The sequence below is a fragment of the Triplophysa dalaica genome, chromosome 11 (assembly GCF_015846415.1).
Source record: "Triplophysa dalaica isolate WHDGS20190420 chromosome 11, ASM1584641v1, whole genome shotgun sequence".
NCBI lineage: Eukaryota > Metazoa > Chordata > Actinopteri > Cypriniformes > Nemacheilidae > Triplophysa > Triplophysa dalaica.
The window spans coordinates 17,105,929-17,130,481 of record NC_079552.1 but is presented as its reverse complement, the minus strand read 5'-3'; the positions used below and the strand labels follow the sequence as shown (position 1 = coordinate 17,130,481).

Sequence of the window (24,553 nt, the reverse complement as noted above, 5' to 3'; positions counted from 1 at the left end):
GCACACCAACATCAAAACCTCATCCCAACTGTGAAATATGGTGGAGGGGCATCATGGTTTGGGGCTGCTTTGCTGCCTCAGGCCCTGGACGGATTACTGTCATTGATGGAAAAATGAATTCCAAAGTTTATCAAGACATTTTGCAGGAAAACTTAAGACCATCTGTCCGCCAACTGAAGCTTAACAGAGGATGGACGATGCAACAGGACAACGACCCAAAGCATAGAAGAAAATCAACAACAGAATGGCTTCAACAGAAGAAAATACGCCTCTGGAGTGGCCCAGTCAGAATCCTGACCTCAACCCGATTGAGATGCTGTGGCATGACCTCAAGAGAGCGATTCAAACCAGACATCCCAAGAATATTGCTGAACTGAAACACTTTTGTAAAGAGGAATGGTCCAAAATTTCTCCTGACCGTTGTGCAGGTCTGATCTGCAACTATAGGAAACGTTTGGTTGAGGTTATTGCTGCCAAAGGAGGGTCAACCAGTTATTAAACCCAAAGGTTCACATACTTTTTCCACCCTGCACTATGAATGTTTACATGTTGTGTTCAATAAAAACATGAAAACGTATAATGTTTGTGCGGTATTAGTTTAAGCAGACTGTGTTTCTCTATTGTTGTGACTTAGATGAAGATCAGAACACATTTTATGACCAATTTATGAAGAAATCCAAGTAAGCCCAAAGGGTTCACATACTTTTTCTTTCAACTGTATAACCCTAACAAAATATGATATTTGGCACTTAACTTTCCGTTCTTAAATATACAAACAATAATACGTTATGCAACTTCTTGTTGGGTGTTTGTTGGTAAATTTTGCCAAAAAATTTTAAATGCTCTATTGACAAAATGTAGAATGCACTTTCATTTGGATAAACAAATATACATGTAACCACATGCAATCTGAAGCTCACAACCAAAATTAAAATGAAAACATTTACATGCTTACATTATAATTCATTTAAACCATGAGAACGTTTAGTTACATGACACATAATACACTACAGTAGAGACCATAAACAGGAAATGTTATTTCAGTCAGGATGTAACAGTGATGAAAGGTTTGCTCTCAGCTTACAAAGCTTGAAAACCAAACACCTCAGTCTCCGTAAAATGGGTGTACTGCTGGTGTCACCTCACCACCCAATTCCTCCACCCAATGCCCTAGTTTGGTATTGTTAGACAAGCCATAAGAAATTTGTTTGCAACGACTACAGGCTCATCATAGTGCAATGCCAATGTTCCCACAGAGCAACACCTTCCAGTGTATTCTAACCACGGACGGTCGGCGATCTTTCGCTTTGCTCCGCTACAGCGACATGAACTGGGGCCCGGGACAGAGGACCAATCATGATGCTCTCATAGGCTACACTGATGGCAAGGACAACTTCCATAACGAGATTCCAAAGCCACCAAATAACCTATTTGGCCCCGGAGGGCGCTATCGTCCCCAGACTGTTACGGGTAACACGGGCGTAATGGGGCAACTGGTGTACGACCTGTCAGGTTCGACAGACTCCATCTCTGATCCTCAGAGAAAGTGCCAGCTTTGGGCCTTCAGTGAGCCAGATCCTAAAGATTGGGCGTTAGGATTGGCACCGTGTCCCTGTACCCGTTCTCAGGCTCAGGAGGACCTGGCCTTTGGCCCAGACACTCTTCCATCACAACAGATGGCATTGGTGAGGGAGCTGAGGGATCTTAGATGGGGTGGCAGGAGGGGCCGTGCCTTTCAGTCCATTCTCTTCAACAGACAAAGGGCTGGAAAGAGATGCGTGTATGATCCGGAGGGTCCCCTGCTGGCTGGATACAGTGAACGATACTTCACTGAAGACAGAACACAACAATATATAGGTAAAGCAATAGGTTACATCTTTCATTTATGATATTTTCTAATCATTTATAAACTGTAAGTAATGCTTAAATGTTGGTGAATTTTGTGTTTTCATTTTGACTTCAGAAAAGGATCTCTTACCCTTCCAGTGGTGCTGTGTCCAATCTCCTCTCTGCAATCTATACTTGGAAAAGAGACCACTAGATAGGTGCCAAGGGTACAGCTGGAGCAGCTTTGACAGTAACATACCTGGGAGCAGAGGAGCCCCGGGCATGGGTGAGAACTCATGGTCTCTGTTTGTCTTGCTGTCATTTTGGTTGTTTGTTTTGTTAGATAATTATTTTTTATTTCTATTTTTAACTCATTTTAATTCACCAAAAGTGTAAGGGGTTCACAAGCACTAAACTTCACCCATCCATAAAAAATGTCCTTTGACCTTAATAGTTATTGCAAGAATAACTCATAACAAAAGTGTGGCAAAACCAATCAAATACGACCAATATACTCTGAAAAAAACAACTATAGGATTAACTTAATCGCAGGTTAATAGTTGATTTTAACAACACTGTAAAAACTGTATTTTTACCGATTTTTCACGTGCAATATAAAAAAACAGATTTTTTAATGTATTTTTTGAAATAGAGTCAAGAATCACAAATTTACAGAAAAAGAACGCAAATTTACATGAAAAACATGGAATTTTACAGGGGAAACACATTATTTTACAGTTTATTTTTGGCGCCCCAGCTGCGGCCAGCTGCCAGAAAATCCGTTTTTTTAAACAAGATCTTTTTTACTTTTCATTTTTGAAATAGGGTCAAAAACTATCAAATTAAAGAAAAAGACAACACATTTACAAGAAAAATGGGGAAAACTATTTAATTTATATCCTTGTATCCTATATATTTGACTGTATATTTCAATTGTGTCTTGCACTTTCTAATTTCACACAGGTTTGGCATACGGAAGTCTTCACTTCATCACTTTTGATGGCAGTGAATATACCTTCAAAGGTTTAGGGGAGTTTGTCATAGTGCGTCTGTCCTCCAGCACAGGGTCAAATATCTTCACCCTTCAGGGAGAGACAGCTCCTCTGGTGACCGGTGCACAGCCCAAGCGAGTGCCCGCTCTAGTGAGATTAGCGGCCTTCTATCAGGGTGTTGGAAAGGTAAGTCTGACATGTCATACAGACATTTTGTGTAAGAATCATCGTGTCATAATATTAATGATTTCTTCAAAAGGTGGAGTGGCGTTGTGCTGAGTCTGAAGATGGGCTTAAGATCCTGGTCAATGATGTGGTCGTACCTGTGTTTGTAGGTAAGAATATTACATTTTTGATTCTTCAAAGTTGTCACCCTTTGATAAAGCTTATAAACAGTAAACAATTGATAAAACCTTATTTCTTAGTTTTAACCTGGCACCCTCTGCTGTTTGGACAGGAGTAGTGCATGTTGGCGAGCAGGGCTTTGCAGTGCGCTGTATCACTAAGAGTCGATGTGCGGTGGTGTACTCCGAGGGTCTGAACGTGGCAGTGTGGAGGGATGAGGCAGGCAGGCTTGCCGCTCTGGTGGAGGTCCCTCAACGCTTCTACAACCGTACACTGGGTTTGCTGGCCCACTGGAGCTCCAACAGGACAGATGATTTTCTGCTTTCCAATGGACGTCTGCTGCCCTCTTTGAATAACATTACTCCTTCTGAACAGAGCCTGATTCCATTTGGACAGTCATGTGAGTCAATCTATTATATGATGAAACCATTCAAACATATTATTTGCTTTATTCTACATGTTGTTTATTGGTTGTTTTCCTATTTGTGTCACAGGGGCTGTACCTGCTCCAGAGAGCCTTCTGTTCGCACAGCCTCCGGTGACCCCATTCAATCCCATCACAACAGAAGAGCTGCTGTCCTCAGTGAGTCCAGACGTGCTGGCCAGACACAGTCAGACCTGCCAGAGCAGCATTCAGTGTGTGCATGACATCCTGGCCACAGGCAACACAAAGCTCGGCCAGGAGGTTCTGGAGGACCAGCAGCTCCTTCGCACCAGGACACAGATTTACGGTTAGACTGTCACTGTGATTAAATACTTGGTTTTCCCGTTGCCACACCACCTGACATTCATTCAGTGCTCAACTAATCCCTTAAAGTCACAGTTCACGCAAAAACAAAAAATCTGTCACCCTTGTGTTGTTTAAAACCTATATGACTCTTTCTTCTGTGGAACACAAAAGACGATATTCTATCAGTAATCTACAACCGATTCCGGAAAAGTTGGGAGTTTTTTTTAATTTGAATAAAATGAAAACTAATGGAATTTCAAATCACTTGAGCCAATATTGTATTCACAATAGAACATAGATAACATAGCAAATGTTTAAACTGAGAAATGTTACAATTTTAAGCACAAAATGAGCTTGTTTCAAATTTGAATCCTGCTACAGGTCTCAAAATAGTTTGGACGGGGGCATGTTTACCATGGTGTACCATCTCCTTTTCTTTTCAAAACAGTTTGAAGACGTCTGGGCATTGAGGCTATGAGTTGCTGGAGTTTTGTTGTTGGAATTTGGTCCCATTGTTGCCTTATATAGGTTTCCAGCTCCTGAAGAGTTTGTGGTCGTCTTTGACGTATTTTTCATTTGATGATGCGCCAAATGTTCTCTATAGTATGTGGTTTTGCATTGTCTCTATAGTATGTGGTTTTGCATTGTCCTGCTGAACAAGGCCTTCCCTGAAATAGACGTCGTTTGGAGGGATCTATATGTTGCTCTTAAACCTTTATACACCTTTCAGCATTCACAGAGCCTTCCAAAACATGCAAGCTTCCCATACCATATGCACTTATGCACCCATACCATCAGAGATGCTGGCTTTTGAACTGAACGCTGATAACCCCCTGGAAGGTCTCCCAGCTCTTTAGCCCGGAGGACATGTCGTCCGTGATTTGCAACAAGAATGTCAAATTTGGACTCTAAAACACTATTCCACTAAATTTGGACCATACAGCACTAATCCACTTTGAAATAGTCCATTTTAAATGAGCCTTGGCCCACAGTACACGACGGCTCTTCTGGACCATGTTCACATATGGCTTCCTTTTCGCATGATAGAGCTTTAGTGGGCATCTGCTGATGGCACGGTGGTTTGTGTTTACCGACAGTGGTTTCTGGAAGTATTCCTGGGTCCATTTAGTGATGTCATTGAAACAGTCATGCCGATGAGGGATGCAGTGTTGTCTGAGGGCCCGAAGACCACAGGCATCAAATAAAGGACTCCGGTCTGGTCCCTTACGCACAGAGATTTCTCCAGTTTCTCTGAATCTTTTAGTGATGTTATGCACTGTAGATGATGAGATTGGCAAAGCCTTCGGAATTTGACGTTGAGGAACATTGTTTTTAAAGTATTCCACAATCTTTTTACGCAGTCTATCACAGATTGGAGAGCCTCTGCTCATCTTTACTTCTGAGAGACTCTGCTTCTATAAGACATCCCTTTTATAGCTAATCATGTTACAGAACTGATATCAATTAACTTAATTAGTCACTAGATGTTCTCCCAGCTGAATCTTTTCAAAACTGCTTGGTTTTTTAGCCTTTTTTTTGCCCACGTGCCAACGTTTTTGAGACCTGTAGCAGGAATCAAACTGGAAATGTGCTCATTTTGTGCATAACATTGTTACATTTTTCAGTTTAAACATTTGCTATTTTATCTATGTTCTATTGTGAATAAAATGGGATTTGTGATTTGAAATTCGTTTAGGTTTCATTTTATTTATATATATAAATAAAAACGTTGCAACTTTTCCGGAATTCGGGTTGAATGACTTCAAAAAAATGTACAGTACCTTTATTCCATATAAAAGATTACTCATACTATGCCATCAACAATAATTGTATTGTATAGTTATCCAATCTTACTGTATATCAACAATTGTCTCATTTTAACCTGAGATAAAGTTGATACTTAAAACTGTTGACGTCCCGAATGCGGGACAGCTGATTTACTTCAAGATTTGGCATGTGAATTCTTATCTTATTGTGACAAAGCTTTTATCATTGGAAAGGTTTAAGTCTCTAGAAAACACATTATTCTACAAAACTGGGAAGAAATATATGTAGGTAGAGTGATTGTTCCTTTTTTTTAGGAGCGTGCTTACATTATTTTATGTTCTTTCAATTGTCACAGTCCCGTATACGGAACACCCTCATTTGCTTCCACATTTTTGTGGGAATTCTAATCTAATCATGACAAACTATATATCATTGGAAAGGTCTGAGACTCTTGAATACATGTTTCATCGGTGTTTTATAGAATAATGTATTTAGGAAGAGTAATTGATTCACTAATGATAATTGATTCATAAATTAGTGTGCATCAAAAAAATAGTTTCATATAAATGTCCTGTTTTGTTTACATGTTTCTGTGCTTTTCTATTTTTTCATTCTGTCTGGTAATTGGAAAAGTAAAAAAAGAGAAAAAAGCATCTGTGATCAAATTTCAGATTTAGTGTTAAAACCAATGGAAGCCTATGCGGCCCCTAGTGGATTTTGGTGGTAGATCAGCTAAAAAACTCACAGACAGGTCAAATTTTGGACCGAACTTGAAACAACAGGTGTGACCCATGGGACTTTAGCTAATCAAATTTTGGTGCTGATCCGTATTTTTTTTATCAATCAAAAACAGAAACCGTTTAGAGTTTTTTATTACAAAAAAACATAACAAAATACCTTTTTTTGTGATTTATTTTTCCAGCAATAATCTGCTAATTCTTTTCTTTCAAACGAGACCAACCGTAGGTCTGTATTACATATAATTCATGAGCTAAAGCCATTTTAGTGTCCAGGCTCAAAAAGGACTGCTCCAGTTTAGGGGTTAGGGGCACCATTAGGTAGAAGAAAAAACACACAAAAATCTTTTATTTCAGTGATTTCTTTCCTCTGCTGTTATTCTACAGGGAATATGCCGCCCATTGTGACAGAGCCAACTGTGATCAAGTGTAAAATCGATACTATGGTCAGAGTGCAGGTTAAGGCACAGGATCCAAACAGAGACCAGATTATCTTCTCTTTGGCCTTACCACGTCCTCCACGAGCCACCATTGGCAGCGGTGAGATTTACTCGCACTTCTATATCACACTATACACACACTACTGTTATAAAACCATACCTACAAATTTTTCTTCCGTTATTCATGATGGTTTCTTTCTCGACCTGAAGGTGATGGAGTTCTTGTATGGACCCCTCAGAGTACACAGCCAGTAAATCTGACCATTCAAGTGAGCGATCAGACATCAAGCACTATGATCACCCCTGTTCTTCAGCTCTGTAACTGTTTGAACGGAGGAAGTTGTCAATATAACAGTGTAGTGGAGAACTATCTACAGGGCAAGTTTCAGGTATACCACATTTGAAACTGTATTATTTGTATTATAGAGAGCAAAGTTCTTTTTTGACATAAACAGATACATTTGACATAATGTTTGTTCTGTATTTGTAGGTTGTAGGATGTCTGTGTCCTGCAGGTTTCAGTGGCAAGTACTGTGATGATAAAACAGATGTGTGTAAAGGCAAACCCTGTTTTCCTGGAGTCGAGTGCTTTAGACAGAAGGAACCGGAGAGTTTCACATGCGGCCAGTGTCCTTTTCCAACCGTCTATCAGGACAAACCAGGATACAAGTGCTTTGAAAATGGTCAGTACTTGCTTTTTTACATGTCAATAAATCTTTTCTTTAGTACAACGGTTCTTCCTTATTCAAAGTTTTGTGTCCATCCCCGCAGACTTCTGCCTTCCTCCATTTCCCTTTCCCTGTCATGAGATGGCAGATTGCAGCAGCACCGGTTACAACTACACATGCAAATGCAAGCCTGGCTACACAGGAAGTGGTAAAGAGTGCACAGGTATGACCCAAAGATGCGCACAACACTCACAGACTCTCTGGGTCGCACATGTGATCAAGCACTCACACATCCTTTTACATGCAGATATCAATGAGTGTATGGACCCCTCGGCATGTCCCAATGCCAAGTATGAATGTATGAACACACCGGGATCAGTGCGCTGCTCGTGCCGCTATCAGAAATCCAGAGACTCTGATGGCTGCGGTGAGTGACATGCCTTTGAATTTTCCTTCGAATACTCACTTTTTCTTTTTTGATACATTTAAAATCTTCCTTCTGAAATTAAGCAATTCGGGAGATTTTATCTGGTCATATGTATGTTTCACTGTATGTATTAGCCACCAATCACCGAGATATGAAAAAAAGTGACCCTGGACAACAAAAGTCTTAATGGTCCATTATTCGAAATTGAGATGTTAACATAATCTGAAAGCTGAATAAATAAGCTTCCTATTGATGTATGTAGAATAGTTGTTAGAATAGAACAGTACCTGACTGAGATACAACCTTTTAAATCTCAGGAATCTGAGAGAGCAAATAAATCTAAATATTGAGAAAATTAGCTTTGAAGTTTTTAATCAGTGGCACTGTGAAAGGTCATCTACCCAGGCCATAAAGTTTTTATATATTAAAGGTAGGAAATTTACAAAATAACTTCATGGAACATGATCTTTAATTAATATCCTAATGATTTTTGTCATAAAAGAAAAATCGATAATTTTGACCCATTCAATGTATTTTAGTCTTTTACTAAAAATGTTTGTGTGCTTCTTAAGACTTAAGACCAGGGTCACAAATAAGGTTTCATAAAATAAAGTAAATAAATTTATATTTGGGTTATGTAATGCGGTCAGCCGTTATAAATCAGGGTATTTTATTACGGCCTACAACTTGGCACAACCAATCAGAATCAAGGACCAGATCTGAACGTTTTATAAAAAAATAATTTGCAATCTTTTTTGGGCTAAATCATTTTTTGTTTGTTTGTTGTCTTTTTTGTGTCTACACTGTAAAACTTTTGTAAAACCGATCTCGTTATTACGGACATCAGCACAGCAATACGGCAAAAAATGACATTCTTCCTACATATTTTTGTATTGTTTTCTAGTAAAACTATTATAAACTTCCTAAATTATGATACTGCACGTTTACATAACAAGAAAAGTGACCTAAGATATTTAGTCTTGTTTTATGAAAGAAAGTATAACAACTAGGGCAGTTTAAGGTTAAAGGAAATTGTAAATTAAATTTACACTGCGTTACTGGCAAACTGGCTGCAAAATTACAGCAAAGTTTTAAAGTGTTGTTTCTATGTATTTACTAAATTCTATAAGTATGTTTTGTACCGTTTTAGGAGAGTCTGCTAATCCCACAGGTAAGACTGTATATTTAAGTATTTTTAAAAATACCTAATACTTAAAGTCTCAGCAGAGACCACAAGCTATGTCTCTTTCTTTAGGCTGGAATGTGTTTAATGTGTCTATGGTGTGGAAAGATCCAAAGTCTGAACAGGGACTGAAACAGGTCAGTGCGTGCGTGTGCATCTGAAAACTTCATTTCATTGATGCCATAACCTCATATAAGATTCAACTCTACATTTCTACAGCTCGAAGAAATGCTGTCTATGGGCTTCCAGAACAAGTTCTACAATGCCAGAGTTTCATCTCCTGATCCAGTTACAGGAGAAGGTCTGAATGAGTACAGGATTAATGTGTCTAGTGACACTCCACACTGGTATGTCATGGACTATCTTACCAGAGTCAGTCAGTACTACGGCATCCGTTCAGCCTATGTCGAGGGTAAGAAAACTATATGTTTGTTTTGTTTTTTACATTTGATAGCATGATTTTGTGAAAATGTACTTCTCTGTACACTAAACAATTCCCATGACTTGACAAGTTTCTCAAAAGGAAACAAATCAATGAGAAATATTTCTAGAACTTAGTTTTACGTAAGCAACAACATACTGATCTTCAAATATTATTAAGGAAGATGAGAGTAAATCACAGAAATGTTTGAGTTAAGTATTTTTTATATTTGTCTAAATCAGAGCCTCATTCATAACCATATATCTGTGTCTTCTCTTGTTTTGATTTTTATTTCAGACCTTGATGAATGCAAGACAAATGAGGCTGTGTGTTCCAAACCTGCCCAGTGTGTCAACACCTATGGTGGCTACAGGTGTGTGTGCAATGGCACAGATCTGAAGGAAATACAGTCGTGTATATTAGGTAAGATACGGTCAAAAGTGTCACACAGAGACCCCAGCTTTGAAACCACATTAAATCATGCACGTTGTTGTGTTCTTCTCACATTCAGAATTGACCGGCGTTAACCGTACAGACCAAACAAACGGTCAGTCTGTGGAGGATAAGAAGTCTTTAATATTAGGACTGGTTCTGGGCATTGGTATACCGCTCCTGCTGCTGCTGCTTCTTGCAGCTCTTGCCTGTTTCTGCTGCTCACGCAAGAAAACCGTCACTGGGGAGTAAGTGTGCTATTCATCTCAACTACACTTGAAGAGCTCTTTTACAAAACGCTATAAATCCATTTTAATAATTTTCATGCAAATGATTTTTTTTACCTAGAACCATACAACCATTGTTAATAATTCATTTATCCTGTTAAAATGGTCTGTTGGCATGGTCTGAACATGTTAAACAATGATTGTTAAATGAAACAACAATATTTTCGATTATAAAATTCAAAGTTTATTTTTATTTTTTTCAAATCGTTACAAATCCTTCCTTTTTTTTTTAAATGTTGGTTTATTTCTTTTTAAAAACAAACAAACAAACAAGAGAACATGCAACATATGACATCATGGACTCATACTATAAATTAATATAAAACAAATAAATGCAAATGCATGAAATAAATAACTGCCAAATAAAATAAACAGTAACAAACTAAATAGTAAAATAAAATAACATGTTTAAATATTTTCCTTCACATACAACAAATAATTTAAAATAACACGCATACAAATACCACTAATGAGCGAATTCTGATTGGTCGAGAGGACATATCGCAATTAGGCCAAAAACAGGTCCGACACTTATAGCGTTTTGAAAAGAAACTGCATCTTGCAGAACATCTTAAACAAGGAAATATAGCGATTTGGCATGAAACATTAATGGAGCAGTGAATAGGTTTAGTACACAGCAAAATGGCATGACAAACTCTTTTTTTTTTTTATTTGGCACTTAATGCGTTTTGGAAATGAGCTCTTCACTTATACTGTTTTAAAGTGATGGATTGATTCATGCAAATCTCTCTCTCTCTTATTCAAGTATTCCTCACCTGCTGCCCGAGTACGTTCAGGAGACATTCCACCCTCCATTCAACTTCGATGACCCCGCCCTGCAATACTTTACCCACTGCAGCCCACGTATAATTGACAACCACCCTGTCCAACACATGCGTCACTACCAATAACATTTGCCATGCAGCTGTCTGGTTCATCAGTGCAGTTCTATATTATAATGTGTTTTAAAAATTAGAACATGAAATAATGGATGATATATTATTTATGTTAAACAGAGATTGACGGAGCCCTACTAAATGATTGCGTATTGGTTGAATTATAATATATGAGAAATGAGGGAAAATATGCTTAAGTTATTGCTACAAAACAGGCTTTATTTTCTTGAAATCCACTGGGAATATTGTAACTTGGAAATGATTGTCAGCTGTAACTAACATTATGTACATAAATACAGTATATAAGTGCATCATCAACCCTTCAAAAGACCTTAAGGGATGGATCACCTCGAAATTAAAATTCTGTCATTTAGTCACCCTTTTATCATTTCAAACCTGTATGGCTTTCTTTCTTCTGCAGAACAAAAAGGAAGATATTTTTATGACTTTTGGTAACCGAACGGTGGTTCCCATTTAATTCTATTGTTTGGACACAAAACAAATGCAAGTCAAGAGGTGTCTTACCAAAATTATTTGGTTAGCAACATTTTTCAAAATATCTTATATTTTGTTCTGTAGAATAAAGACAGTTATATAGGTGGACTATCCCTTTAAACATTGATGAATGTTTATAATGATTATCATGTTTTTACACCCGGTCATGCTTTCCTCTAATAAAGTATGTTTTTATATGAGAGGTTAGGTATCTTAAATATTTTTTCTATTAGGTTTTCACATTTAAATGTAAAATTAACAACTACCCCCCCCCAAAACAACACGTATCAAGGAGAATTAGATTTTTTTGAATTAATTACACGATAGAAATTGTAGCATTTCAGAGTTGAAAGTGCAGTAATCCAGTGTCTCATGTATGTTCAGTCCTTAAATTGACACCAACGTGAGAAACTTGACAACAGCTGAGTATGACAATAAACAAAAGAAAGGAGGTTCCAGAGGTATACCCTTAATTATAATATGAATATGAGTTAATATGAGTGAAATAATTGGAAAGGTTGCATGCAAACACTTTAAGATTATCGATAAGGATAACATAATAATGGAACTACAATTGGTAGTTTAAGTAGTTAGATATGGAAACACGAAGAGGTTGAGTTCGGCTATCACATGTTAAAAGCAATAGAGCTCTTCAAAATATAAAATAAAAGGGGACCATATGTCTCGAAACTTGCGTTTCAAACCTCGAGTCATGTATTTATTATTTTCCAACTGAAGACATTACTTCCTTTTTCCAGTTACTATGTGTTGGAGGTTCTGCCCTTTTCCAGTAAAACAACATAAAACGCCTTGCTAAGAGTGTAGTGAATGCAATAACAGAATGAGCATCTTTACTGAGTGCTTTACTGAGCACTTATCACATATAGGACTGACATTTGGGTAAATCTTGGCTTGTTTGGTGTAGCCAATGAAGCCTAAGGACCTTAAATTGAATTAAGCCATGCCTCGCACAATGCAAGGAAGAATGCACCTGATTTAAAGCATCTTCCCATTCTCCCTCTCTAAATTCCCTTCCCAAATCATTTTGCCAGCCTTTTACGAAATGATCCAGGTTTTGTGGATCAATAGATGTTATGATGGAGTATATTCTTGAAATGAGTCCACTTTTATGAGGGCTCAAATAAAAAACATACTCAATCGGAGAGGTGGGGGGCATTTCTGGAAAGGAGACAAAAACCTTCTTTATGAAGCTCCTGATCTGCAAGAATCTATACAATTGAGATCTAGGTAAATCAAGAAGTCGCAGAAAGTATTATCCAAATATACAGTGTTTTGAAGCCTAATCCCCCTCTCCTCCCAAATACAAAAAGCAGAGTCCATGTAAGATTGCGGAAATAAGCAGTTGAGACAACAGGATCCAAAATGAAAGCTGATGGTAAACCAAAATGTCTTCTAAATTGGGTCAATATTTTGAAGGTATGAGTCAGCGCGTCAAAAGTCAAAAGACTTACAGCCTTAGTGATAGTTTTCATTCTTTTTTAACTGAATGCAAGGCGTTTTGCCATTTATTTATACTATTACTTGAAGTTACACAGACAATTCAAGTTTTAAAGAATGTTTAGAATCGGCCCTTGGTATAATAACCTGATGGTCCTTGCTATTCTGGGATGATTTGAGAAACAAATCCTTAGAGACGATCGCTTGGATAGAAATGTGTACCTTTTATAAAATGACTTCACATAGTCACACATACTTTGAATTAATGGCCTAAAGAAGTATTTGTAAAAAATCAAAATATTAATTTTGAACTTTTTCTATGTTTTAAATGAGAGATTTCTCAGATTTCCGCTAAGGTCAGGGATATGATCTGTAAGGGAAGTTGTAGGATGTGAATTTCACCACCATGTGGCAGCAGTGTGCTGTTGTGTCGTGGGGCAGTCAATCATTAGGGGCAACAGGAAGACACCTGCACCTCTCAGTACAGGATGAAGTGTGTGTGCGTGTGCATGTCTCTGTGTGTGTGATGGCCCCTGCAAGATGAGATCATCAGAGTTGTGCACTGCAGAGGGAGGCCCACACAGGGAGAGGGGGTCAAGGGCAAGCCAGTAGCTGCATGTTCTGTTTACCCCACCCCATCCCACCTCACTTCTCTCTACAATCCCGATCACTCTCACCTCCTGTCCTGCAGTAATTGTGGTCATAAACCTTTTAATTGTTTTTTCCTATCAGCCCCTTTTTTCACTTTTAGTTATACTATAAAAGTCATGCATTTCACGTTTTTTACTTTTCTGGCAAAACTGTGGGCTTGCACGGCCCTGTGAGATAGGATACGCCACAAAAAGAGTTGTTTCAGATAAAGAGAAAGTGGCACAAGGATGCTTACGTCTTTTTGGAACAGATTTGCCAGATTGTCCTCCATTTGTTGAGTCAATGCTAAATCATTTTTGTTGGGATGCCCAAACAAACAGCGTAAAGAGCTTCAGCAATAATTTGATTGCACTACAGTGTTTACACTTTTCTGGGAAAGTCCGTCTGCACTACATACAGTTTTTAAAGGGATAGTTCACCCAAAATAAAAATTCTTTAATCAGAAACAAATGTACAATGCAATGTAAGTCGCTTTGGATAAAAGCGTCTGCCAAATGCGTAAATGTAAAATTCATGCACCCTCATGTCATTCCAAATCTGCACGAATGATCTTCTGCAGAACACAAAATAAGATGTTTTGAAGACTGTTGGTCACCAATCAACATTGGCCCTCATTGACTTCCACTGTATTTACAAAACTACAAACTTTTCTCAAAATATCTTCTTTTCTCTAAACTATCTGTTAAAGCATATTAAACCATGTATTTATCTCAAGAGGCTTCCGCTTTAAATAAGTCATATGGCGTGAATATGTGCTTGTTTCACGCGGATGTATTAGACATGTAAAATTGCAAAAATTAAAGTGTCAGAACAAAAGATGCCTTCTATCTAAAAGCGAATGCTCACCATGACCTGCCTGAAACGCCTTGTGTAACCACACCCCCACAAATCTACGTTAATTTGTGGTATGATTTGACTAAGACCGCCCAAAGGTATACGCAAGTAAGGTGGGCGTACCTGTCAATACAATTGCTTTGGACCCTGTTGTTCCAAATATGGTAAGAGAAGTTATATTTCCATCACACACTTGCAATATTCGACCAATCACTACGCACTGGTTAACCAATCATAGCACACCTCGCTTTTCAGAGAGATGAGCTTTTTTAAAAAACGTGTGTTTTTCAGAGAGGTGGGGCAGAATGGAGACGCAAACATAAACGGGATGAGGAAGATACAGCGTTTTTTAACCTTAAATAGTGTGTACACATTGCATTACATCTAAAACGAACGATTTTAACTGTGCCTTTAATCTTTTTTATATTCATGATGTGGGATGGTCTTTCACATGCAAATGTGTATTTGTGTTTCATTGTCCTCAGAAGTGTAATGCAAAATCAACAATACAAAAGAACACACCTGGTATTTTCCAAAACAACTGACTTCTTTTGCTTTTTGTATTGTAAAAAGGTATTCTCTACATCTCAGTAGTGACATAGTTTATGGGTATCAAAAGTGATAATATTAAGAGCTTAAGAGCTTTTGTCCTAATAGTAAAGCAGAAAGGGCCATTGGTTTCTCTTGTGCCATTGGACTCTGCACTCTGCAATTTATCTCCCAGTTATAAAACTATAAAGTTTAGGATGTAAACTAAGCGCTTTCATGCTCCGGCTTTATCTCTCCTTTACGTCATTTCTGCAAACCTTTCACTTGCTTTTTTGCCAACAGTTTAATCCAGAGTTAGACTTGGAGTAACGCTGAGTCCAGCTTTTCCTTCTGAGTGTACCAGAGCAGTTAGGAAACCGTATAAATATAACAACATCTGACTGTAAATCTTTAATGGTGGTACTTATACGGTTCTATAACTGTTTGACTCCAAAGAGTGTAAAGGAGTAGTTTTTTCAGTGTATATTTTGAAAAATGTTGGTTAAAGAGCAGCACAGCCCCTCATTCACTTCCATTGTAACCAATGCAAATGAATGGGGGGGTGTTGACAACATTCTTCAAAATACCTTCTTTTGTGTTGTGCGGAAGAAAGAAAGTAATACAGGTTTGAAACGACAAGAGGGCGTGTGAATGACGACAGAATTTTCATTTCGAAGGTGAACATTAACACAGGCCTGAAAACCAACTCTACCCCCTCCAGCATTGTTAGGCTTTATAAATTAAAGATGACACAACCTCTAGTTACACAAGAGGACATCTACACCTAGACACCTGCTTTGGTCTGAGAGAATCCACACCCATAGGCTCTTTGATAAGGACTAATACAGTATACGAAACTAAGATGCAGGAAAAATCATCCTTCTGAAATATTTTACAGTGAACATGGCTTCTGAATGGCCGACCCTGTAAAGGCTTGCCTTGACTTGAAACTCTCCAGGTATGAGAGAAGGATTCTTTTGTTGAACATTCAGATCTGGAATGCATGGTTGTAGATAAGGTCACCATTCCTTATAAAGCCAAGCAGTGAGCTGAAAAATCCTCTTGAAAAGCAAGGAACGGTGAGTCAATTTTAAGGAAAATATCACATTTGGAGAAACATAGGCCTACAGTATTGCTTTCACACTTCAGCCCACATAACCATTGCTCATGCACCCATTACTATTGTAGGGCCAAACACGTCATGCAGGTTTACGATCAAACATGCTCATCGCATATCCCTGCAATATCTAAAAATAGCATGTGTTTGGAATTCTTATCGCCCACAATTGGCTCTTTCATGACAATAGTGCTTTAGAGCTATACACTGCAAATACCTTTTTTTATTCATCATCCCATTATCGGACTTTGGACACTTTGGCAAGCTCTGTGTATTGAATAGTCAAGGAAGATATGTTGATAAATGAAACAAACTGTGGATAACCTGCCAGCCACTCAGCCGGGACTATATTTACAGTGAAGCATTGTATAATTTTACTTCCACAAGATCATGGCGTTATTAACAAAAGTTATTTTTGTAATGTGTTTTTGGCATCATTCCAATAAATGTATAACATCCCACCAATAGAAACCATTACATGCCAGTAGACACCATTATAGTTTCCATTAAAACAATACAGTTCCCATTATAACCATTGAATCCAATACATTTTCTACTGTGCTTTGGGCAGGCTTCTATTGTTTCTTTCAGCAATGATATTCATAGTAAAAACTTGATTATACAATTGTTAATCAATATCAGTAAAATAACATAAAAATGTACTTGCCGGAATATTACTGTTTTATGGGACTTTTTTACAGTGTATTTAGGCAACTGGACTCTGGCACACATGAGATTCTCTATCTCTATTCTCCCTTTAGCTAGCTGCTAATGTAGGCTGTAACAACACAAACTCATTGCAAAAACTTAACTTTTTTACGATGTGACTAATTTTGGTTAATCTGTTAGAATTTGTATGTTATAATTTGTACATTTTAGTATGCTTTCACGCCAGGGATGTTAGGCTTAAGGGTGGGGCTAGGGGTATTGCTTTTTTCTATTAATCATAAATTTTTTGTTTGATGCACTACGTATAGATTCATACTAAAAAAACACCTCGTAAAAAGGTTACGAATGGAGTGATCCGGTTGGTTGAAGACAAAGAGCCCTCTGCTATAGTAATAAACGATTCAAATTACATTACAGACATGTTCCACTTTCCCATTTTCTCATTAAACTCTACTTCATTGCCATCTCTGCCCTGACACAAGATCCTGGTGTGTCATTCACAGGTGGAAACTATTTTTATTGTTACTAATAGAGAAGATCTATACATTCAACAAGAACATCTTCACCATATACAGAAGGTGTTACCATGTATCCGTCATCACAAACATATTTGTTTACTCTTCAAGACCATCCATTCATGCACTGAAACAAGCTCCCTCATGTGATTAACATAGAAAGAACCTTTATTAAGTTTCTCCAGTTGCATAATCTTCCATGAGTTGCAACCCCAGTGTGGAAAAGCTGGTTTGAATGAATAGATGCCACTGTGTTGAGGATTAGGTCCGCAGGTGATGCTGAATGCCAAGCGGACACTGAAGCAGTTACTGGTATGGACACTTCAGGACTGGGAGGCATTCAGTGCATGCGGCTGTATGTTTGCACGTATGAATTGGTGTGGTTCATACGCCTTCTGTTTGTGTATGAATGTGTGCATCCATATCCGTACACAGGGCTTTGTAGCGCTGGAACGCTAGAGAGAACACAAATGGATAGGTATGGGTAAACAAACCATTTTTATTGGTCAGTGAAACTTGACATGTTCTCTTCACATCACGAAACATTCCCAAACCTTTGACCTTTCTGTCCTTCCAACGCCCCATCCCTTTTAAAATCAATGTCTAATTTCTGACGTAGAGCAAATATACACATATACACATGGGAGACTTTTCACAATGAGTACGTGTTGGTGGCGATCTGGTTAGGAAACCTATTGCGATCATATCAAAACGATCCATCCCCTTTGATACCCGCACAGTTTCCACTCGCTCCCACCTGGAAGTCCAGTATAGACAGGTGGCCAGTGGGAGAAAGAAAGCCAAGCAGCCAAGCATAGAGAAACAGGCCATTAGATACTCCCATGCATTCAGTGAGGACAAGCAGGCCTGAAGATGAACTGTGTGTGTGCCCACAAGCCTGCTGCTCCTTATGTCACATCTGAGTTATCCCTGGATGAGCCTGTCTCAGCTGATGTTACACTCGACCACCTGCACCCGGCAGGCCGGGAGCATACACACACGAATGTCATTCATATGCCTGGAACATGTTACGAGAATCAATTCATCCGTCTAGTTGACTTCAGTAAAGATGTTTAGATTGATACTTCCCTTCACATCACATTAAATATGGCAAGCCCAGTCAATACAGTGGATGGGATGCCTGATATCTCTATTATGTTACGGTGTATCTGCATTGAAGTCAAATTTTTTATTCATGTACAGTATAGGGACCTGAATTGTCAGAGGGGTTTTAAATTGCCTATGCTTAAAAGAAATGATTCTTGCTGTTGAATGTCTGCTGAGGATGTGAAACGTTGCAGAGGGACTTTGTGCTAAGCTTGCAGCAGGCCGGGGTTGCCAAATCAATCTGATGGGGAAATTAAGTGGACTGCGCTCCATAACTAACATCCAAATCCTTTTAACAGAGCAGTGTTGGGACTGCCATTCGTTTTATTTGATTGATCACGCGCGACATTTTATTACAAATAACGCTCAGTGCACACCTGTCCACCATTGCTTGCCACTCAACATTGATATGATGAAGCCCATCATTTATTCAGTTTCATTACTTTAGAGGCATTATCAACACTACATTTCATACAAATCTCAAACTGAAGTCTGAGATCTACAGATCACTTAATGTTTTAATGCCACGCTATCATCTCCTTATGAAACGCACTCCTCAAGTGAAGTGAGTGAGCGAATGAGTCTAGCCGGGAATGCAGGTCTGTTCGGATCTTAGCGAGTGACGCATTGCGGCTACAAACGGACCAATCACGAGCCGCCGCTCCTGCCCGTAACGTACGTCGCTGCGAAAGACGGGTTACACTTTAGCAGAATGTATGACTCCGCGAGTGAACTAGTTCCACTGCAAACGTACTCGCCTTTGTGAATCTCGCACATATTCGCGATTTAAATAAATTGCTGTCGTAAACAAGATTCGGCGCGCCGTATTGTGTGCTCACACCTTTCGGTAGTGTGATTTTTGACGAACGTTTCTGATAGGGAAGGAAGCGCGTTGGCGGATGGAGAGCGAGTGGGGGGCGGAGTTTGTTGGCCACCATTAAAGGCGCGTCAAGCCCTGTATGATCGCATCCTGTTTGTTTGCCAGCTGCGGACTGTAGTTACCGTGTGGACGTACATCTGCTAGAACCACGCCATGGTGAGTTTTTACTATCTTGTATGAACGGCAGTTTTATTTTACGTAGTGCGCACTTATTATAACTATGACATACTAAAGTGATGCGCAGTACAGTCGGCGTAACGTTATAGTTCATTCATATGCATTGACTGAATTTAAGATCATGCGTCTTTTCTCTTGAATGCACAGCTTGTTTACAAATGCATGGTCCGTAATTACGTTACGTATGAAAATGTGAATTCATAGAAGATGCTCTATGTTCTTACAGTAATCGTATGCAATGCAACATCTTAAAAAATCGCGTTGCAGTAAAATCATTGCAAATGTAATTCGCATGTAAATATGACGCATTACTGCAATCCATATGATATTCGGGAAAGCATTTTAGGTCCGCAATATAATTGCATCAATTTAATATTTTAAAATTAAGCAGCACAACGATTTTTATGAGTGGACTGCGCCACCTTGTACATTTAACGTTAAGCTGTCGTATTCGCTTCTTGTCTACTGTTAACCGGAGCACATCATATTCCTTACGATACTCGACTCGGGGTTTAGATAACGTTACACCAATATTATATATTATGGGGGACACGATGATACGAGGTTTTCAGTGGTCTTCATATAGGCCCCTCCCCTCATTCCTGTAATGTGGTTACATCTATCTAAAATGCGTTTTCTGTCTCCTCCGCAGGCTGACCAGCTAACAGAAGAGCAGATCGCCGGTAAGACTTTTCTACATCTCCTTGCCATTGGCACGTGGCCGGTGGTGTGGATTCCTGTAGTTTTTCCCTGTTCTCCGCCCCCCCCTACTCTCTCTCTCTCTCTCTCTCTCTCTCTCTCTCTCTCTCTCTGTGGATTTATATTATTTCCATTTATGGCGAGCCGTGAGACCGGGTTGGGACGCGTTCCCTGAATGAATGAATGGACCGGTTGTGGTGGGGAAAAGCGAGCAAAACTGGTCAGGACGATGACTAATTTGTGAGTCTAGGTGTAGTTTCAGTGAACACACCCTTCCCCGTTGGACGGAGTTAGTAACTGCAGGCAGATGGACAAGGGTGTGTCCCCTGTTAGACTAAACAGCTCCATCCTTCATCTGAACCCACCATGGTTGTCATTTATGACTAGGGTTGGGAATCGAAAATTAAATCCAATTTGGAATCGAAAGGTCAGGAATCGGATCGGAAAATAAAAGGAATTGCATACTTTACATTTAAATTTCTCTTTATCAATCCCTTCGTGCATATTTTCAGAAATGTATATGTTAACTTGATATCTCAAAAAAGTCCTAGTTAAAAAAATGAACCATATTTTTACTACAGAAGGCATGGTTTAACTATAGTATTTGCAGTAAAGGACACCACATTCACACCAATAAACCATAGTTACATAGTTTATCCATGGTGTAGTTTAACTATGGTTATACAAATTTGTATTAATCAGACAAGACATGGTTGCTATGCATATATACATGATGCTCATAAATAAATATTTTTTTCAAAACCGTCAATAAGCAGGCTTAGTGACTGTAAATGTTTTCTTCAACTGTGGAATGGAAACTGGGAATCGGTAAAATTCAAATGATACCCAAACCTATTTATGACTTGAAAAATAAAGCGCTTTTATTGTTGTTCATTTGTGGACGGGATGTTCTGGCTCGGAGTAGTAATCTGGTTGTTTCACTGTTGCGGTACTTCATACACTTGTTTAAATAAACACACGTGTGTTGGATTACCAAAATACGAATGTTTTCATTTTTAGTTTAATAAATGCAGGACAATACATGTGTGTAGATGCTTTTAATATATTAAACTTGTGAATTACAGGAGTGTTAGTTTTGCGTCAAATACTTATAGATTTTTTTATAACCCTTCATAAGTTTTTTTTTTTTTTTAATATATAAACCTTGTCTCCTTATTCCTAGTTTTTAACGGTCTATAATCATGGTTTCATAATTTACACTAAAGGTCCTCAAATAAAACGACAATGAAACCATATAGGTCATTGTGGTCCTGTATCCATAGTGACCGTGAGGTCATGGCGGTTTATCCAGCGAGACAAAGAGTGTTTCCCTGGAGATCTTGTGAGGTCACAGCAATGTTTCTGTGTTATGGAGTCTAGATTCTATATCGGCTCAATGGGGTCACTGCTGTGGATATCTATATGGCTCACTAGGTCCCGGTGGCCTGTCTCCATAGGAACCAAATGAGGTCACAGGGCAGGATCTCCATAGCAACGGTGTCTCAGAGTTGGCGGTTTGCATACGAGTAGTGTAAGATTTCATCCGTGTGAGGGGGGGTGTAGTAAGATTTTACATAAAGTCACGTTTGTCTAGGAAGGGGTTTGTTTTCATAGCCTTTTGAGTTTGTTTTTTCGTTTGGTATTCAGTGTGAGCACCTTTCATCTTTGCTGTTATTTTTTTTATGTTAAGTGGGTTTTGGGAGGACAGGGAGAGTGTCTCATTCATTCATTCAAGTCAATATAATTTTATTTATATGCAATTGATGGTATTTCATTAAGTCTAAAGTCATTTGTGACATCTGCTCTAGAGGTTTGTTTATGTAAATTACAATTTGTTTATAAAATTAAAGCTAAGATTATAAAAGCTTTTATATTGATTTGGAATTTAAATGGGGTTTGCTCGGTAATCACTTGAAATGTTGATTTATTCTTGAACTTTTGGGTTTATATTTGAATATGTAATAAAGTACATTTGTTTTTCCTTGGAACTCACCCAACTGGTTTTTGTTTTCTTGTTCCTTGTTTATTTTTTGGTGAGTTTCCACTAACACAATGTTTTTTTTTTTTTTTTTTTTTCATTTGTCCTTCAATGCAGAATTCAAAGAGGCTTTCTCACTGTTTGACAAGGATGGCGATGGCACCATTACAACCAAAGAGTTGGGCACTGTCATGCGCTCGCTCGGACAGAATCCAACAGAGGCTGAGCTGCAAGACATGATCAATGAGGTGGATGCTGATGGTAAGAATCCTTGCATATGTAGATCACAAAGTGATCTGAGAAGCTGTGCATTCTTTAACGCTTTGTCTGTCTGTAGGTAATGGGACGATAGACTTTCCAGAGTTTCTGACCATGATGGCAAGAAAGATGAAAGACACCGACAGCGAGGAGGAGATCAGAGAAGCATTCCGTGTCTTTGATAAGGTGGAGTAGTGCGATTCCAGAATGACAAACTAGTTCCAGACATAATGTCTTGTGCGGCTTCTGATACTGGACATCTTGTGCTTTAGGATGGCAACGGATACATCAGTGCAGCCGAATTGCGTCACGTCATGACAAACCTCGGAGAGAAGTTGACTGACGAGGAGGTCGATGAGATGATCAGAGAAGCTGACATTGATGGAGACGGTCAAGTTAACTACGAAGGTGAGCCCGTTGTTTTTGTTTCGGTGTTGCTGAAAATAGTATTTAGAATTGACGTCAACTCTTGGACCACAAGTTTACACCCACAAGTATTTTGGGTGTTTAGATTGAAATGAAAAATGTGATGACAGTACAACCAGTCAGTACATGTTTGACGTCAAATGTGCAGTTATGTGGGGTTTGGTTTTGGCCAACATTTTACAGTGGGCGGGGATAACCTGTGTAACTGATGAAATCGAAACCAATCCGAGCAAATCTGGTGTCTACGATCTTTGGATCAAATAGATTGGAAAATTCATGGTCATGGATTGGTTGGACTTTCCGATGACATTTTATTGTGTCTAGTTAGGACTGTTATGCTGTATTATCCTCTCGTAAATCAAATAAGTTGCTCAAAAATGGACTCATACGTTCTCTTTCATTACAGAATTTGTGCAGATGATGACGGCGAAATGAAGGCCTTGTACAGATCCTCTCTCTTCTATAAATAATTTGCCTTTTTTCTGTTTAATTGAATCTGTAAAATGTTAAGTCCCCTCCCCTCCCTCCTCCCGGCTGTCCAAAGGAACTGCATGTAAACTGCATAGGATCTTCAGTCCTCATGTCCCTTTCTTTTGCTGTCATCGTGTTTTTGAGGTGGCGGTACGGTTACACGATCAGGTGCTTGTTGCCGCGAAGAGGGGGCTATGGCGTGTACAAATGCACACGTCATGTCTGTCAGACCCCCTCATGCGTAGCAAGATGGGATCCCTGCCAGCTGGTTGTCTCTTGGCACCGACGTTGGCATGGCAACAATGTAGAGGCGTAACTCTGCATGGACTATGGACTAAGTATATAATATATATATATATATATATAAATGTGTATATATATATGAAGTTTCTCAGCATTGCACTACTGCAAAAAAGAAAAGACACGGGTGTATCTTCAAGATACTCGTACATAAACTCTTTTGTATCTGCGGTTCTATACCAAGAACTTGTTTGAATCTTACAATGCTTTTTAATGTTTTATTCACGGTAGTTTTCTTTTTACTTTTCTTTTTTTTAAGCCACTTAATGGCATTGTCATGCCTCAGATAGTCCATTCCAAGTTGTATATTTGTTTTCAAATAAAATTTACTATTTACCCATAATGAAAGTTTCTTTGTTTGAAAAATATCTTTCAGCCCCATACATTTTTAAAAGCTGTTATGGTATTCATTATCCATATCGAAGCTGATTTTCAGTTCACTAATTTTGTTAACCAAGATGTTTACAATATTTATTGTAATAATTGAAATTATTCATGTTTAAATCACTATACTGTTTGTCAGCTGGTCAAATTACTATGTGTGTTGATGGGATAGGATTGGCCAAGGCATCCATGTCTAAAAAGCTCATTAAAGTACTCCTATATGACAACTGTTGTAAATGTCATCCTTTTTTATATCATAGATGTGTTATAGCGACATACCAGATTAGTTCGCTGCAATGTTATAGGTGTGGATTATTCTATGTTGGATGAAGAAAAGCTTTATACAGCTCATTTAAAGACCCACTTCAAATTGAGGCACGCTTTCCAATAGAGTATTACAATGAAGAGGCAAAACAAAGAAATATGTCTGATTTTTCCTCAGTTTTCAAGTGCA

General features: G+C 38.6%; 2 protein-coding genes across 2 annotated transcripts; both read left to right on the top strand.

Annotated features, from left to right (window-relative positions):
- The first annotated feature begins 1,238 nt into the window (after positions 1 to 1,238).
- si:ch73-105b23.6 (mucin-like protein) lies at positions 1,239 to 11,847 on the top strand. The gene is made up of 17 exons (XM_056761216.1): positions 1,239 to 1,857; positions 1,964 to 2,113; positions 2,791 to 3,005; positions 3,079 to 3,154; positions 3,277 to 3,564; positions 3,659 to 3,895; positions 6,786 to 6,938; positions 7,049 to 7,227; positions 7,329 to 7,521; positions 7,610 to 7,729; positions 7,814 to 7,933; positions 9,084 to 9,104; positions 9,189 to 9,253; positions 9,336 to 9,528; positions 9,835 to 9,960; positions 10,049 to 10,217; positions 11,023 to 11,847. The coding sequence occupies exons 1-17, from the start codon at positions 1,239 to 1,241 to the stop codon at positions 11,165 to 11,167; spliced, it is 3,069 nt and encodes a 1,022-aa protein (XP_056617194.1). The 3' UTR covers positions 11,168 to 11,847.
- Positions 11,848 to 19,436: 7,589 nt separating this feature from the next.
- On the top strand, positions 19,437 to 24,326 carry calm2a (calmodulin 2a (phosphorylase kinase, delta)). The gene is made up of 6 exons (XM_056760543.1): positions 19,437 to 19,562; positions 20,236 to 20,266; positions 22,378 to 22,521; positions 22,598 to 22,704; positions 22,791 to 22,926; positions 23,351 to 24,326. Exons 1-6 carry the CDS (start codon positions 19,560 to 19,562, stop codon positions 23,377 to 23,379), a joined length of 450 nt encoding a protein of 149 aa, XP_056616521.1. The 5' UTR covers positions 19,437 to 19,559; the 3' UTR covers positions 23,380 to 24,326.
- The last annotated feature ends 227 nt before the right edge of the window (positions 24,327 to 24,553 follow it).